This window comes from Lacerta agilis, chromosome 10 (assembly GCF_009819535.1).
Source record: "Lacerta agilis isolate rLacAgi1 chromosome 10, rLacAgi1.pri, whole genome shotgun sequence".
Classification (NCBI taxonomy): domain Eukaryota; kingdom Metazoa; phylum Chordata; class Lepidosauria; order Squamata; family Lacertidae; genus Lacerta; species Lacerta agilis.
This window is the reverse complement of record NC_046321.1, coordinates 16,241,217-16,257,474: the sequence shown is the minus strand read 5'-3', so window position 1 is coordinate 16,257,474 and position 16,258 is coordinate 16,241,217. Positions and strand designations below refer to the sequence as shown.

Genomic DNA, 16,258 nt, shown 5'->3' with positions numbered 1-16,258 from the left:
TTCACCATAACAAAGGCACCACTGCCACACATGGATTGTCAATATAAGGCACTCCTCTCTCTTTCCTCAGATGCTTTCATGGGCTACAAGTCAACTTGGTCAGTCTCCCATTCTAGGCTGAGGCTAACAGGGGCTTTCTGATCAGGCATGGAAGCAGTTAAGGACAGGCACCAAATGGTCAAGATTGCAGATATTTCACTGTGGGCTGAATACAAGAAGTGACAACAGATATCCAAATCACTGATGACAGAGAGCTTAATGTGTTGCTTCTTCCAGCATTGCAGCAAGAGATTTATGTAAATTCCACCTTCATAGAGGTCAGTGATCCAGGAGCCCACAACTCTTATGCTCAAGAGTCTTTGGACTCTACTTTTGGATATTTGATGGGTATTCTCTGTTAGCAGAAAGGAGGGGGAAAGATCCACCAACAGCAAGGAGCAACAAAACCTGTTTTATAGTCTTATTAGCCTTTAAGATGACAGAATTATTTCTCTTTTTTTTTTTTGCTATAGCAGAATTATTTCCTTTTTTTTTGCTATAGCATGATCCAGACCTATTCCTCTGGATCATGTATTGGTCATGGCTCAATTTGCTTCAACTCCCCACACAGGCTACACAGTGTGCACAGTACTGCAGCGTCACTGACTTTTCTGCTTTAATGAGCCCATTTATGCTGCTAATATAAAGAGGGTTAATCTTAAAACAGCTTCAATATAACAAACAATGCTATAACATGCAAAATATCACAAATAAAATCCTCAAAGGGCTTCCTTGACCACCAGCACTTACTTTTTCATGAGCTCTGCAATTCTTTGGCATTCTTCCTTATCATAAAACCATATTCCATAAATGGACACTGTAAATGCACATCAAACACAAACAATGAACAACACATTACAATGCTTTCCAGCAGCCCTCTGGCTTTGCAAAGGCTTTAAAAATATTTTGTAAGCCTTAAACAGTTGCATTTTACCTTCCCCCTGTTGCTCTATGATGCAAATATTTGCCTGCTCCCCATACCTTCCAGTTTCTGTTCTGGCTCTGTACCAACGCACCAGGTCCTTCCAAGTTCTACTTGTGCAACACTGTCTGCAGCCCCATGCATGAGGTCTGCATTTATTTATTTTTATTAACGTTTGAAAACCCACATAATTTGGACCTTTGGCTGCTGGAAAGTAGCCCCAATGCCTTGAATGAATAGGCAACTTTCACCCATCTGCATGGAATGGAATTGGGGATACTTTCTGGAGCGCTTTCCGAGTGATCAGGTCTTATGCAGTCTTCTACATGATTAGTTGGGGAATGTTGATAGAGAGAACAAAGTATATGCAATGTTATAAACCTTCTGTTGTTGGAGTAAAAGAAAGTCTCCCCTTTTATCATCGCTTTTGTAAATTGGAAATCCTGGAATAACTGAAAATTGAAGTCTGCTAAGAGATTTGTGCTGAACATTTGGAGTTAAATAATCACTATAAATAGCAGCAATGTTTAAAAGACTGCACCCATTTTTTACAGAACATTTTCTATTAATGTCCCAGATTTTTGTTTTACTTGTCTAAATAAAGCATTTAACACAATAGGTTGTAGTGGGTCCAGGACGCCTGTATACATAATTCAGGAGGTGCTGTTAGTTTTACATTGTAACAGTATGTCCACATTTTATACAGAAAAAGGAAATTAAATCTTGAAGCACAAGCCAACAAGCCCCACCCCAGAAGTGTTTAACAGAAAAATCTATCAAAGGTGATAATGAGAGCTATTTTAGGTCCCAAATTAAGGAGTGATATATGCACTTATTTTCATGCTGAATGTGAAAATAGCATTTGTCCTCAAACCATCTGAATACAGAACGTGATGTCACACCTTCTGCAATGCAATTTTAAGTGCACTCAATAGTTAGTTAGGTTTTTGAACATCAACATCAAATGCCTAAGCACATTAACTTGAAGGTTACTTTACTGGAACTTAATTCCAATTAGGTGGCTGTGCTATATGTTTGCTATGAAGTAAACTGGCATGGAGCTCAGTTGCACTGAGTTATTGCCTGCTAAACTGCAGCATTTTCCTGCCCAAACAAGGAATAACTCCACCCCCACTGATGGTGGAAACACACCTGCAGGCACGTAGATTACCATAATATACTTCCCTACAATTCCTGCATGGTCTCCACTATTTAGAATTTGCCCTTATGAGATCAAAACCAGATACAACCACATCAATGCACTATTCGAGTTCCAAAGGTGTAATTTCTATCTTAGTTTCATCACCCAGGGGCTAATTTATAAAGCAAAGCAACCTCAGGAGGAATTACAGGGAAATATGATTAAATACACTCACTCTAATTCTCAAGGGAGACTATAGCTTTGCAGTAAATCATACGCTGTACATATGAGACCCTAACTGAAATCTACCTCAAATTAAGGGTACATCCAGACAAGATCAATTGGTCATTTGCTGTCATGGCACTCCTTTGGGAGTTCTTTCTCTTCCTGGGAATTGCAGATTTGGGTTTCATATATTCTTTACTTGCCTATATTTATGCTGAATTTGTGCAAATGCATTCAAACACATCCCAATAAACTTAAGCTTGTTTGCCAATTCAGAGATGTTATTTTAGGACTAGCATTATTTTAATTACCTAAAGATTGTTTTAATTTGCACTTCATATTTACATCACAATTTTTTATTCTATTTACACCATCGTATTTTATCACCATTAATGTTTCCTGTAACATTTTTTAATTCAACAAGCAACAAACAGAATGTTTCCTACTTTCCCCCAGCTCTTGCTATGTATAGCCAACATGTTTTTCCAAGAAGAGACTTGCTGACAAATGAGAGTGCAGCTTGAGAAATGAGTTTTTAGTAAAGAAAGAATGCAATTTCGCCTTTGAACAAGACAGTGAATGAGGTTAGGGTTCGATCTCCTACTTTGAAAGACTGCGCTGCAGCTTGTGTAATGTGACCCAAGACCCAGTAACTGAGTACTGTCACGTGCAATTGGTCCTTTCTTGTTACAAACTGCAGAACAGTTTGTGCTTACTGTCTTGCCTTCCATGGTTTATGAAGAGCCTTAGCTGCACATGCTGTTCAATGGATTAGGGCAAAATACACTGTTTAATGTCAAGGATCTCCCCTGAAGTCAATGGGATTAATGTGCAAGTGAGCAGTCTGAGCAATTCATTTTAACTTGTGAAATACATCTGTTTTTGCTTCCCTCTTTTTTAGTGTATACCCTCACTACTTAACGTTGCTTCATTTTAGGGTCATTTCTAACATAATTTGTGAAATGGCTTTTTAAAAGCATTGCATGAGTGCTTAAGCAGAAATTGTACATGGGGCTGAAGTATTTTCTGTATCAGTCTGTCAATGCGATTCTAAATTTCTGCGGCATTCCTATTCTAAGACTTATCTTCAGAAAAATTATTTGGATGATCAATCGCTTCAAAATGGTAACAAAACATTTAATTGCAAACTATTCCAATGCAACTTTTCTTGTGTGCTACACTTTGACTATTATATGAACAGACCCAGGGATGCCAACTTGAATAAAATAATGGGGGGGGGGGAGAGAGCCCCGCCCTGCATAACCGATCAGATGGTATGTCACACCATACCATTTGAATGACAATTCCCATCGAATTTGGGGAGGACCAGCCTCCTCAAATTTTATGGGGGAGGGCCCCCCGAAGGGACCTCAGTCCCTAGGAATTGGCTCCTATGAACAGACCTACTAAGAATCCACTTCAGACAACTGTTCAACAATATTCTCAATTCTTTATTAGTCCTCTTTATGCTCAGCAATAAATTCTAACTAAAAACTGCAAGAAAGCTAGTATAACAAAGGGGCCTAGAGCTTGAGCTGGAATTCAGCAAGTCATTGGTTCAAATCTCACATCAGAAATGAATTTACTATGCAATCTTTGGGAAGCCACCATATCTCAGCCTCAGCTACTCACCCTACATCCGTAATATGGGAACAATACTGAGTCCTGAAGAATCGCGACGGGATGAACACAATAAAAATGTGGTTGTGGGGTCCAAAATAGTGCAAGTGAATGACTTCAGTGAAAGGATCCCAATGCACTTTGAGCAAAAGCTCTCCCCAGGGAAACATTTTAATATTCCTACACAACTTGATAGTTGTTGCGTTTTTTTAATCACTCCTTTAAGCCTGAACTTTTTCAACAACAGTTTAAAACCATACAAACGAAGAATCAATTTGTTTATTTTTTATCATAACATAAAGTGTCAAATGCAAAATGCCTTAAGGTACACAGAACTAGAAAAATCAACATGAGAAGTCTCTTCACTTGAAAATATAAATGTGATGGAAATCACATTTGATTAACTGGTACCCCACATGACCTGCAAAGGGCAAAGGACTGGAGCAGAATGCGTTCCTAACAGTGTCAGACTCAAGTCCCGAGAAAGCAATAGCAGTTTGTCCAGACCAGCAAGAAAACCCATCTTGGAAGCTGTAAAAGAGGCCAGAGAATATCAACTTATCTGCTGGACTCCTGACCTATTGTCTAATGCAGTCTCCCTGCAATTCTCCCTTTGACTAGAGTGCAATAGTGTTGTATAGGCCAAATATACCTGCCATCTCCTTATGGCACCAGTTTTCAATTCCTCCCTTATTTAAATACATTAGAAAAGAATACATTTTGAACTGCTTGCTCTTCATTTTCCTTCAAGGAGTGTTAAGTTCACCAGTGTGGCACACTTCACTTCTATTTCACATTAGGGCTCCCATATGACACCACACTTATGCATGTGTTTATTGAATCTGGTGGTACCTACACACGTGTTATATGGGCAAGAGTTGTTACATACTTAAATATCACAATCCAAAAATGACTGCCTAAACCAGATGCCTCAAAACATATTAAATCCATCTCTTGTGACAAGTTATGGATTTGATTAGATTTATTAGCAAAAGTGGAAATCTCTCTTTAGCTCAAGAAATCTGTGGTTAACTTCTGCTTAGAAGAAAAGGGATTTATAATCCTATAATGGTGTTTACATTCCCATAACAGTGCCCTGGCTGCTTTCGTTAAAAAAAAATAAAAATGGCTCAAATGCCACAGGATTGCAGGCTCAGAAATGCAAAGTAGCACTTTAAATGAATGCAATACAGATAGAAGTGAGTGGGGTTTTCAACGGTATCTTGAGCACTGTGTGACCCAGTAAGGAATGCATGTTTACAACAGGGCAGTCTCCTGGCTGGGACAGACTACTAACCACAAGCATAGCATCTGAATATAAAGTTAAGGCAACACCATCATTTAAAGCATGCTGCCCCTGAATGATTTACAACCCCAGACACAAAAACAAGCTTATTCACCCATCGGTCTGTGGAACCATTTGCAATCTCAGATTAATTTCACTGGAAAGGTTGCATACTTATGGGGTAAACTGCATTCCTTTCCTTTTAAGGAGATGTTATCTGGGAGTTATTTTTTAATTGCTGAAAAATGTTAGAAGGCTAGTTTTCAGGGCTGGCACTGAAACAGGCACTTTATCACATTGCATATAGATGAAAGGATCTAGACACGCACTGCAAAATATGCATCAAACTTGCATTGCATAAGACTCATGTGTATCACCGTTTTGTAACTCTATTGGCCTGGTTCTTATTTTAAAAAAATGTGTAATTCACTCATTTGATGAAAATTTCTCTCTGGGTGAAGTCCTGAAAGTCCAAGAACCCCTTTAGAAAGACATATTCCTCCAAATACAAGGGTACATTATCAGAGACAGTGGTGGTGATGTATGAAAACCAGAGACCTCTATGACTCAGGGAGGTGATGAACTGACAGGCAGATGGAGCCCATTATCCTCACTTCTCAGTCCAAGTTTTCCCTGTAAAACTAACAGAGGAGAAGGATTTTAAGCAAGCACAAGGCACAGACCGCAAGAAAAAGACTGGGAAGAACTGAAAAAAACAAGGAGCGAGACACAAGATATTGCTCAGGTTGTAAAGCGGTTTCCTTCAGTCTGCCTTTGAGAGTTTTAACAAAAATGTACAATTTTTGCAAATTTTCCAGCTACTAGGTTTGAATACTTCTAATGAAATTGTCACTGCCACGCAAAGAGTTCACTTTTTCCATCTATCTGTTTGGACTGTGAAAATTCATTTTGAAGAACAGGATGTTTCAGACCATTGTTCGGCAAGCAACTACAGCTTATCGTCCACTTCCTACGCACCACCCAGGGGAGCCTGGAGTGAAGTATACTGGCAAGATGGTCCATGAAACCCAACTCAGTTGCTTCTACATCACACCTGGAGGTAAGGACCCATAGCAACATGATATACAAAACTCAATGAAAAGATAACTGTATTTTATATCTGGAAAAAATAGAGTGAATATTTTGGTATCTGCAGGTGAGACACTCTAAAATTCTATCTCTAAATTTATAAGAAAAGTCTTTAGAACTGAGAATTCCCAGAGTACTTACAGAGACAGGCAGTTTCAGAAATAAATGAGCCTAAATAACTGGCAGAGAACTGATGTCTAGCTTCTTAAAACTGTGATAACAAGACTGGTTTCCAAATGCTCACTGTGTCAGAGATTTTTGTTTTCTAATTTCCATTTTTCAAAATTACTCAGTACATGGTCACAAATAATTTTGATTACCGTATATTGCGGCGTATAAGACGAATGGGCGTATAAGACGACCCCCAACTTTTCCAGTTAAAATATAGAGTTTGAGATATACTCAACCACAGATTTTCCACCTGGCGTATAAGACGACCCCCAACTTTTGAGAAGATTTCCCTGGATTAAAAGGTAGTCTTATACGCCAGAATATACTGTACTTTTAAATGTTTGCACAAATCAGAATACAGAACCTCATAATGGATATATAATAACAGTATGGAACAAGAATAGTAAGCCACTTCAAATGTCTCCTTTTTCAAATAAAAATGTCCAGTCTACTTGGAAAGGCCTATCTTATCTCAAAGAGATGTCCAACATTCCCAAGATGGCCATATTTTCTCAACAAAATATGTCCAGACTAAACTGTACTGTCTACGTTTTGAAATCCAGAAAGGGAAACTCTGGCACTGTACAGTGTACTGCATTAGTCTTTTTATGAATTCGGAACCATCCATACTAGCAGAAAACTCAAAAAGTGCCCATCATACCACCCCTCAGATTTTACCTCTGACAGTGGAGAACCATTGCAAAATCAGCACCAGCCATTGACAATCTGCATAGCATTGTTATCTTAGGCACTTCATTCCACCTCTTCTCACATGGCATAGTTTTGCTCTGATACAATACTGAATATTAATGAAGATGGATACTGTAATGAATTGGTATTTTTGGTGTATCAAAACAATCTATCAATAGTTTTCCAACAAGTGCTGGGAGCCTAGCTCAAAATGTGCTGAAAGTTTAGATAAGACATCCAATGGAGAAGACTTGTATTAAGAGGACCAAGAAATCTATAGGCAATGAGTATAATGTGAATTTTGTTTGCTTTGTATACAGTTCTACCTCAGAACAGGAAAGTGGTTCTATACTAGCAGCTTTAAATATGTGTTCCAGGGAAAAATAGCCTCCTCAGAAGATTATCAGGAGGTTCTTCAAGTGGCAAGCCACCCTATGAAATATGATATGTCATATGATGGTTTATACATAAAAAATACATAGTACACCTGGTGCATGACTTAAAACTGAAATAGGTCTTCCTTCTCTAAAAGCACACATTTATAAATCTATGTTTCTATACCAGGGGAAAACATTTGCTGTCAGACCAACAAGTAGCAAAACTGTGGTTTTTAGACCTGTATAATAGAAAAGGCTGGGAACACTGTTGTAACAGTTTGATGTCACATTATTCAATTTGCCCTGCAATGTCATCTCAGTTTATTTCTGCCCATAAGACCCATAATGTAATTTTTACTGAATATGTAAGCCACTAACCTAGAAGACCTTTTGGAACTTTTCAACTTACAGTTCTGTGATAGTCTACTGTAACAATGCTGTACTGTATATAATTGTTTGCACAACACAGTTGAAGTAAAGTTCCTGTTCAGGGAAATTATATACTAGTAACCCACACTATAATACTTCTCTTTACAGCATGGAAATATTTTACCTCCCTTGCCATTACTAACAGATCTCCGTTTCATTTGATATCTACAGATACACTTGTATAATGAAACCAAACTGACTTCAAATACTGCCTAAGCAAAGTTGAAGTTATCAGCACACTTCAAAGGGTTTCATTTAGTTGTTTAGTCCTCCTACTTGACTTTCAAAGTTCTGTTATTGCTAGAATTATGCTTGAATATACCAAGTGCTCATTTTTATATTACACAGAATAGTTTAACCAGGGCTAAAATGTATACAAAAATATGTTATTCAAAATCATATACAACAGAAAAATTGTTATTTGAAGAATATAAGTACTAGCCAATTTAATGGAAGGGCATAAAGAGGTAATTTTCTTACAGTAAGCACTAATTTTGCTCCTAGGCTATATTTAGCTAGTCCGAGCAAATAACTATTATTGAATCTATGCCTGATTACAGCTGAGGTTATGAAGTGTTATTTACCCCTAGAATAGAACTACTTTTGAATTGGAAGGGTGGGGAGGGGAAAGCATCCAGTTTAAGAAAAATAGCAAACAATTATTTTAAGTATTTAAAAGCAAAGTTGTGTTTGGACCACCATATTGTGGTTTATTAAGACAAGATACGAACAAGCCTTTTGCCCATGCAAACAGCCCCTTCGCTCCTTCACAGTGCCAACCATCTACCCAGAAAGTCTGCAATTAACCACAATTTCTTGTTTCAAACCTTACTGGGAAACTATGGTTGCCAGCTTTGGAATAAGTTAGCATCCTCAACCATAGATCCCAGCTTGTTCCAAAGCTGGAAATGTAGAGTTCAGACACAGCTGGCAGCCATAGTTTAGACCAGGGATAGTCAACCTTTTTATACCTACCGCCCACTAATGCATCTTTCTTGATGGTAAAATTTCCTTACCGCCCACCAGTGCTCGATGGAAGGAGGATTCAGCTTGTGCCATAGAACCCCCTACCGCCCACCTAGAATCCTGAAACACCCACTAGTGGGCGGTAGGGACCAGGATGACAACCCCTGGTTTAGACAAAAATGAACACTGTAGTTAATTAGATACTTCCTGGTTCATGCCACAAAGGGAGGAGCAAAGGAGCTGAGATAATATATTATGAACTGGGACATTATGTGAGGATGAACTAGAATAGGCAGCATATTTTAGCAAGTATCCAATAGATATGGAGATGTGAACAGGGTCAATTAGCAACCACATTTTGCACCCAGGGCACTTTGAGCTAAAATCAAGCACTTTCAAGTCCCGTTGATCTCAGGGGGGAAGTTCAATGCATGACTAGTTTTGTCCTACTGAAATCATATGGGACTTTAAAAAGTAGTTCAGCTCAGATGGATCACACTTTTACTTCAAAACATTTTGTTTCCTAATTTTTTATACCGAGACTTGCTATAACAACTATTCATAGTCCACTCTAACGAAATCTAGAGAAGACTGAAGATTTCAGATGAACAGATCACAACATGGTAGACAAAAACCACTGCTGATGTTGGATGGTTAAGGGTGTCATAATGTCCAGGGTTCCTACCCAGATGGCAAGCAAGAGGAAAAGAAATGAATGCTTTTTACAGAACAAGGAGGGGAAGGAATTTTCTACTTCTTGTTCTTCAACAACTGTAGCAGTTATTTTGTTCTCAGCCTTGATACTGCATGCTCCAGAAAAAGACACCAAGATTACCCATGGCAACAGCACGTGTGCACACTTAGTCAGAACAACAGTAATGCCAAGCTATGCAGATAAGAGCTTAATTTGAGCCAAGTCTCACATGCCTTAGCCCAGCCTTGCATTTAAGAATCAGTTCGGTAGCCATCGGCAACCAGGAATTCCATACAAGGAAGTGAGCAGACTGGGAAAGGAGGGATGGAGCCCTCTGTCTTTCCTCTGGTTTAGTAATAAACGAAACAGGCAGCTGAAAGAGGGCAGCAGAAATGTGTCTCTCTCTTCCACCTCTGTTAGCCCCCAGCACACTTGTAAAAATGTCTGCAGGCTAGTAACTTTTGAGGGCTTGTTTTACAAAGCTGGCAAACATTATTCCTCTTTCCTTCCAAATTGCTCTCAACTATTGGTGTTAATACCTTATAAATTCGCTTGTGATCAGGCATTATGGCCTTTGGTTTTCAGGCAAAGCCCAGCATTGCATAGAAAGGGGCGAGGGAGGAAACACCATAAGCACAGCTGCACTCTCTGGAATCTGGGATAACACTAGCATGGGGAGGAGGAGCAAAACAAGCGCTTCTGATGTGGCCCAGGGATTCTCACATTAGTTCAGCAGCATAGGAAGGAACAGTGCTGCAATAGCCACTGGCACGATGTAAGGAGGAGACAAAGGTTAAGCAATGGTTTGGAGTGCAGTGCAGGCTTCCCTAAACACTAAGAGAGGCACAAACTTCTCTCTTTTCCCTTTGGCTATTTAAATATGGGGTGGCTGGGACAGGAAGCAGTGCAGAAAGTTAATAGTCTTTGTGCTGTGATACTAATAGTTAGCATGGGGTGGTGTCAAGAGCACTCTGTATTATTCTAGTCTGGGAACACAAGCTTTCTGTTTCTTTATTTTTTATTTCTCATTGTATGTCAGGTTTCTACCCACTAAGACTGCGAGATAGAGAATTGGTGACAGTATTCCTTTAATCCTCTAGCTTGGAGAAGGATTTTCTCTGGCCCTCCTGTGATGCAATGTTGCTGTCATATTATTTTGCTCACTAATTGACCTAAGGCATCTCACTTTATTTTGCTGAATAGTTTGCTGTTTTAATATGCTGTCATCGTCTTCTTCTTCTTCTACTACTACTACTACTACTACTACTACTACTATAAATAAATAAATAAATAAATAAGCCTTGTATTTAAGCACTACCCTTTGACACACACATCAAGCTATTGCAAGTGGGGCACAGCTCTTCATCAGTAGAGGTCAGCATGGTTATGGTCACTGACTCAACCTCCAGTTGGTTACATCACTGATGCTTACAAGGAGGTAGACGAGGTGGAAGCCAGTTCAGTGTGTTGCAAATTCACCAGCAGGAATGCCAGATTTGTCTCCAACAATGGACCTTGTCCCTCCCCCTCTACTTCCTATAAGCAGCAGCAATGCAACTGACAGGTCGGATGAGAAGTGCTGTTCCACCATGCTGTCTGCTACTGCTCTCCATCCTTCCTGTGCCAACTGCAACAGGTTAGTAACTTATGGGCTTATTTATATGACTGCCTTTGCTGTATGGTTTCAGATCCTGGCAGATCCCTGTTTATTAGTGCTTAATTCCTTTCACCATGATTAAGAGGAAGGGTAGCATTTGTGCCCAAGAGAGGAGAGGGGATTTGTGGAGGGCAATCATGCATTCCCACGGGCATTCAACTATGGGAAAGAGGGAGCATAAAGATTGCATCTGCATTGGTCCCATGTCCAAAAGTGCTCCGATTCCCAAGTGTACAGAATCTCTGCTTTCTAAAGAGTTCTTGGGATACCACATTTCCTCAAGGCCAACATGTAAACTGAAAGAGAAAAATCAGTCCTTGATATCACTATATGGTGTGGGTAACCCATATGTGTACAAACACAACAGAAAACAACTCAGCTTTTCTCATCCTCTTCAAGTGTTTGTTATGCCTATGAGTCTAATTTGGTATTTAAAACCTAGAGAATGCTGTAATCTCTTAGGCAGATGGATTGTTTATTAATATGCATTTGTGAAAGCACAACAGAACTACAAGCTGTTCAGGGTTGCTAAATGCTAGTGTTACATAAAGAACTACTAACTACAAATTACATGCAACTGTTGTTTAAACGAGCCCTAATGCCACATTAAAAGGCAGGCAGGCAGGCAGACATGGGACAGGGAAATTTGAAGCAGAGAATGGTGGGGGGAAGTATTTACTCTTTCTACTCCCTGCTTCCTCTCTGCCCAAATGCCCCTGTCACTGTTTTTCCCACCATGAGGTTCTAAACTAGCGCTTGTCTTATCATTTTGGCAAGCCTGCTCATGACTCATGCAGACTATTCTGTAGGTTGGGTTGCTGGATAGACACATGGCTGGTGGACCAACGAAATTTCATTGCCATGATAAGGGCTGGCTCAATACATTTTCCTCCCTGAGGAGGAATAAATTGCACCCCACACACCCCGACAAGTCAGAGGGCCTAGTACCCAAGGCCAGCAAAGTTATTTTGGCACCCAAGGCAGAAAATCCCATTAGAACCTTTTCCTGGCAGTAAAAATACGTGACTGCTACTACTACTGATAATAATAATAATAATAATAATAATAATAATAATAATAATAATAGTAATTAAAATAACTAACAATTTGATACCCTTTTGTAACATCTAAAATCAGAAGCCTGAGGCATCCAACCTCGCCAGTGTTAGAAGGCAGCCAAGGCAAGACAGTCATCCTTCAGGACAAGTGGGAATCTTTTCCAGCTGAAGAGCAAAAATCCTTCAAACAAATACCTATAAACTGAGACCACTAGAAAGATATCAGCATCACTGATTAAGCCCTTGCTGCTATACACATGAGCTTATCGCATATCTCAATGGGAGTTTTATTGAGCCCACCTGTATGAACATACCCATTTCTTGCTTGTGCTAGAGAACCCAGGAACTTGCTATACAACAGGGGTGGAGAACTGGATCTGGCTGCGGGCCATATCCTTATATACCCTATCTCTCACAGCAATCACCTGACATCAGAATGACGTCAAATGATGGAGCACTTTGAAGTCCTAGCAAAAGTCAGGACATCAAAGCACCATCCTGGGTGCTTGCAAATAACCCTCTGCAGTGCCACTGATCAACTCTTTGCAAGCCTCTTCAAGGAATAGCTGGATATGGAGTTTCCCTTGGAGAACTCACTAGTGCAGCCATTCCAGGATTTTCAACTACTTTCTTGAAAAGTAAGAAACTTTAAAACTACTTTTTCAAGTTTTGAAAATTTCCACAGAGATTTTCAAGAAGCAGCTTGGAAGAAGCATACTTCAACCCCAAGAATGTGTTTAGTCAATGCACGAAAGTGTTACTCACATCTGGCATTTCTGTAAAGCAGAAAAGGGTCCTGTAACTGGAAATCCAGATCTTTAGTTATGGGTTCTGTCCGATTTTCCATACTCAGCCTATTCATAATAGTGAATCCATACTTCGGTGAAGCTGATCTGAAAAATGATCAGAAATAAAGCCCTACACTGTCAATGAAAAATAACTGAATGAAATTATATTTTAAATCACTTTGTTCTACAAGTATGGCTATATTTTTTACTAAAGTAACTGAAAGCCTAAGAAAAGGCTTGGCTTTTTCGGGGGCAGCATTTTAATTTTTTTACGAACTTCAGTACAGGTCAGACACCTCTACCTCTTAGAATGGCACCCTCTCACTGTCATAATCAATATACTACTTTAGAGATTTACATATCTTATTTTAATTCACTGCTTCTGCAGTTTACCTGCAGTTACCTTATTATTAAATACAAAATATACAGTTTGTGAGGGCTAAGCAACAGTGCTCCTAACAAGAGCTCAGCTAGTTAAAAACTAATATATGAAAGAACAGTTTAGAAAAATATCTGAATCTCTTGTGCATACAAAGCATTGTGCCCAAACGTACACTTTAACCACCAGAGGCCTGCTCCACTTTAACAGTGTCGTATTAGTTGGACTCTTCACATTATAACATCCTTTTTATGATGAAGCAAGAATGGGCACACTAAGGAAATTCGCTACACAGAGGGCCTTCATTGCCATTTTTAACCTTTGCCTTTTTTAACCTTTTCAACACATGGCTATTAAAACGGGTACACGTGGAACGTTCCAATTTTGAACTGTGTTTGATACCAGTGAAAAGACATTGGCTTAATGTGTGGGAGACATTCCAAGTTTGGTAGTCCTCCAAGGATGTCTCTGTACCCTGAAGCCACTAGGAATGTGCATTACAGGAAGGGAGGTGACAGAAGATGAAACAAAGGGTGGAAGTGATAGAAAGCAGCAAACATGATGATAATCAGAGAATTAGCAGATTTGTTTGTTCAGTTCATTTTACTTTTATTATTCCTAACAGAAGGCTTACTTTCAACATTTTAAAAAACACACTTATTTCTCCCCTAACTTGCAGCACCAGCAGGTTATAAATAAAACTGTCTTTATAAAAAGGTTTCCAGAAATAGATGCAGAAAAATACTCTCTTATCTCTGTTCCTCATTTTACTTTTTAACAGTCTAAAGTGGTTTTTAACAATCTAAATTGTGGAATGCATGAATTTGCACTGGAAAATCTTTAGTTCAAATCTCTGGAATCAACTTGCCAGGTATTACTCTCTAGGCAAGCCACTATTTTCTTGGTCTCAACTGCCTTTAGGCTATACGAGAATAACAACACAATAAAGTCCGTTCGACTTCCAAAATGTTTGGAAACCAAAGCGCGGCTTCTGATTGGCTGCAGGAAGCTGCGAAAGCCCCATCGGCTGTTTGGCTTCCAAAAATTGTTCGCAAATCAGAACAGTCACTTCCGGGTTTGCGGCATTCGGGAGCCAAAATGTTCAAGAACGAAGCTGTTCAAAAACCAAGGTACAACTGTACTGACCTTCCTTACAGGGTTTTCGGCACTTTCAAAACCCTAAAAAATTACAGTACAATTTATTACTACTATTAGTAGCAAGATTGTGTTTCACATTGTTATTATTGTTATTATTGTTTAGTTCATTTCCCCCCCAAAATATAGGAAATCCAAAGTTCTAAATATTATTTGTAAGGAAGACCTAGTAAGTTTAAAAGAGGGTGCGGTATCATAAAACTTTGACATCGGAAATATTTGCCTGATACTTTGTTTAGTCTGCACAGAAACCTCCTCCTTACACCTTGTTACAAGTTTTTTACTTTCTTATTATCTTAAGAGAAAAGTATGGGGAGTCACTCTTTTCATCAAGGTTCATCAATCTGCAGTATTTAAAAAGGAAAAAAAAATCCTACACTTATCATGTTAACATCAGACCAAATATCTTTAATTTCCAATATATGTTTTCAACCTTCATAAGTGATGAAGAGTTTCATGCAATTCAAAACTTGTACCTCTTGATCCAGTCAACGGTATTACTTTTCTGTGCTTCTTTTTTGTAGCATGAGAATGGCGTGAATTTAAAACATTGATATTAAAATTAATAAAATTCCCACCTTGTGTAAACAAACAGTGTTCCTTCCACATCAGTCTTTTCCTAAAATCAATTAAAAATGCATAATGTTAAAGACAGAATAAAAGCCACCTAAGTGAATTAGTGCAAAGCATAAGCAGACAGACAGACAAAATTGGCTGTTTCAAATGTTACAGGTGATGAAATGTGATTTTAAAGCACCAATTGAACACTAGCTTTCTGGTATGTACATGTCTTTTAAATCACTGTATGCATTTTTCTAAGCACACATCTATAGTATGCCCCCCTCCCAGTTTTAACATGTGCTCTGTATATATGCACTAGAAACATAACATATGAAACGGGGATTTTAAATGAAGAATTAGGCCCAGATGCCAGCTCATTTGTCACAACACACAGCTGCTTTCCCCTTTTGGGGTGGAAAGTGCCTCCTTTCCTAAACTAACAATCCTGCTTGCCAGGGTCATATTAGACACTTCATACAAATTGCACTACTGTGGCTGAAGCAAGAGCAGACACTGAATTTTTGTTGAGTGGAAAATAAAGCAAGATTATCTCTGTTTTTGGATAATGTGAGACTCCATTTCATGCAATTTAGGCTCTAAACATATACCATGGCTACAGCAGGGCTGGCATCAGGAGTCTGCATGGCTATTAAATTGCTGAGGGCTCATGTTTCCATAAGGTCTCTGCCAACACGTAATATGCTGCTGTCCAGTATACTGCCCAGGCATTGTTCTGGCCAACCTCCTTTTAAAAAAGAAAACTCTGAACTTCCAGGACAAACAGAGCTGTGTTTGTGTGCCTTCACTAAACTAAGCAGCCAGTCCACAGAGCATGAAGTGACTTCTGGCACCAGGTCCATGCAAAGCTTGTCTGAGGCCCAGGGAAGGAGTCTTTTTCATAAAATGTGCCACTGAGGCAGGGGCACCAAATCTGATCTGACACTACACACTAGTATGCAGTAACGCAGGTCCACAGGCATGGGTGCTTCACCCATGGCCGTTTCACCCATTA

General features: G+C 39.2%; 2 protein-coding genes across 44 annotated transcripts in view; one reads left to right on the top strand and one right to left on the bottom strand.

The window, feature by feature from the left end:
* DCP1B (decapping mRNA 1B) overlaps positions 1-16,258 on the bottom strand; it is a 32,273-nt gene that overhangs the window by 14,702 nt on the left and 1,313 nt on the right. For 2 of the 4 annotated variants that reach the window (XM_033162085.1, XM_033162087.1), the window contains exons 2-4: positions 15,264-15,304; positions 13,129-13,256; positions 790-856 (exon numbers count right to left, since the gene is read on the bottom strand). In XM_033162085.1, the coding sequence (XP_033017976.1) occupies positions 790-856; positions 13,129-13,256; positions 15,264-15,304 (236 nt within the window). Of the gene's footprint in view, positions 1-789; positions 857-13,128; positions 13,257-15,161; positions 15,305-15,854; positions 15,932-16,258 lie in introns of those variants that run through there. The other 2 variants (XM_033162086.1, XM_033162089.1) reach the window with 2 other exon arrangements.
* Positions 5,046-16,258, top strand: part of CACNA1C (calcium voltage-gated channel subunit alpha1 C) — a 487,946-nt gene continuing 476,733 nt past the window's right edge. For 37 of the 40 annotated variants that reach the window (XM_033162082.1, XM_033162078.1, XM_033162080.1 and 34 more), the window contains exon 1: positions 5,047-6,292. In XM_033162082.1, coding sequence (XP_033017973.1) covers positions 6,154-6,292 — 139 coding nt within the window. In that variant the 5' untranslated portion in view covers positions 5,047-6,153. Of the gene's footprint in view, positions 6,293-16,258 lie in introns of all 40 variants that reach the window. The other 3 variants (XM_033162041.1, XM_033162040.1, XM_033162042.1) reach the window with 1 other exon arrangement.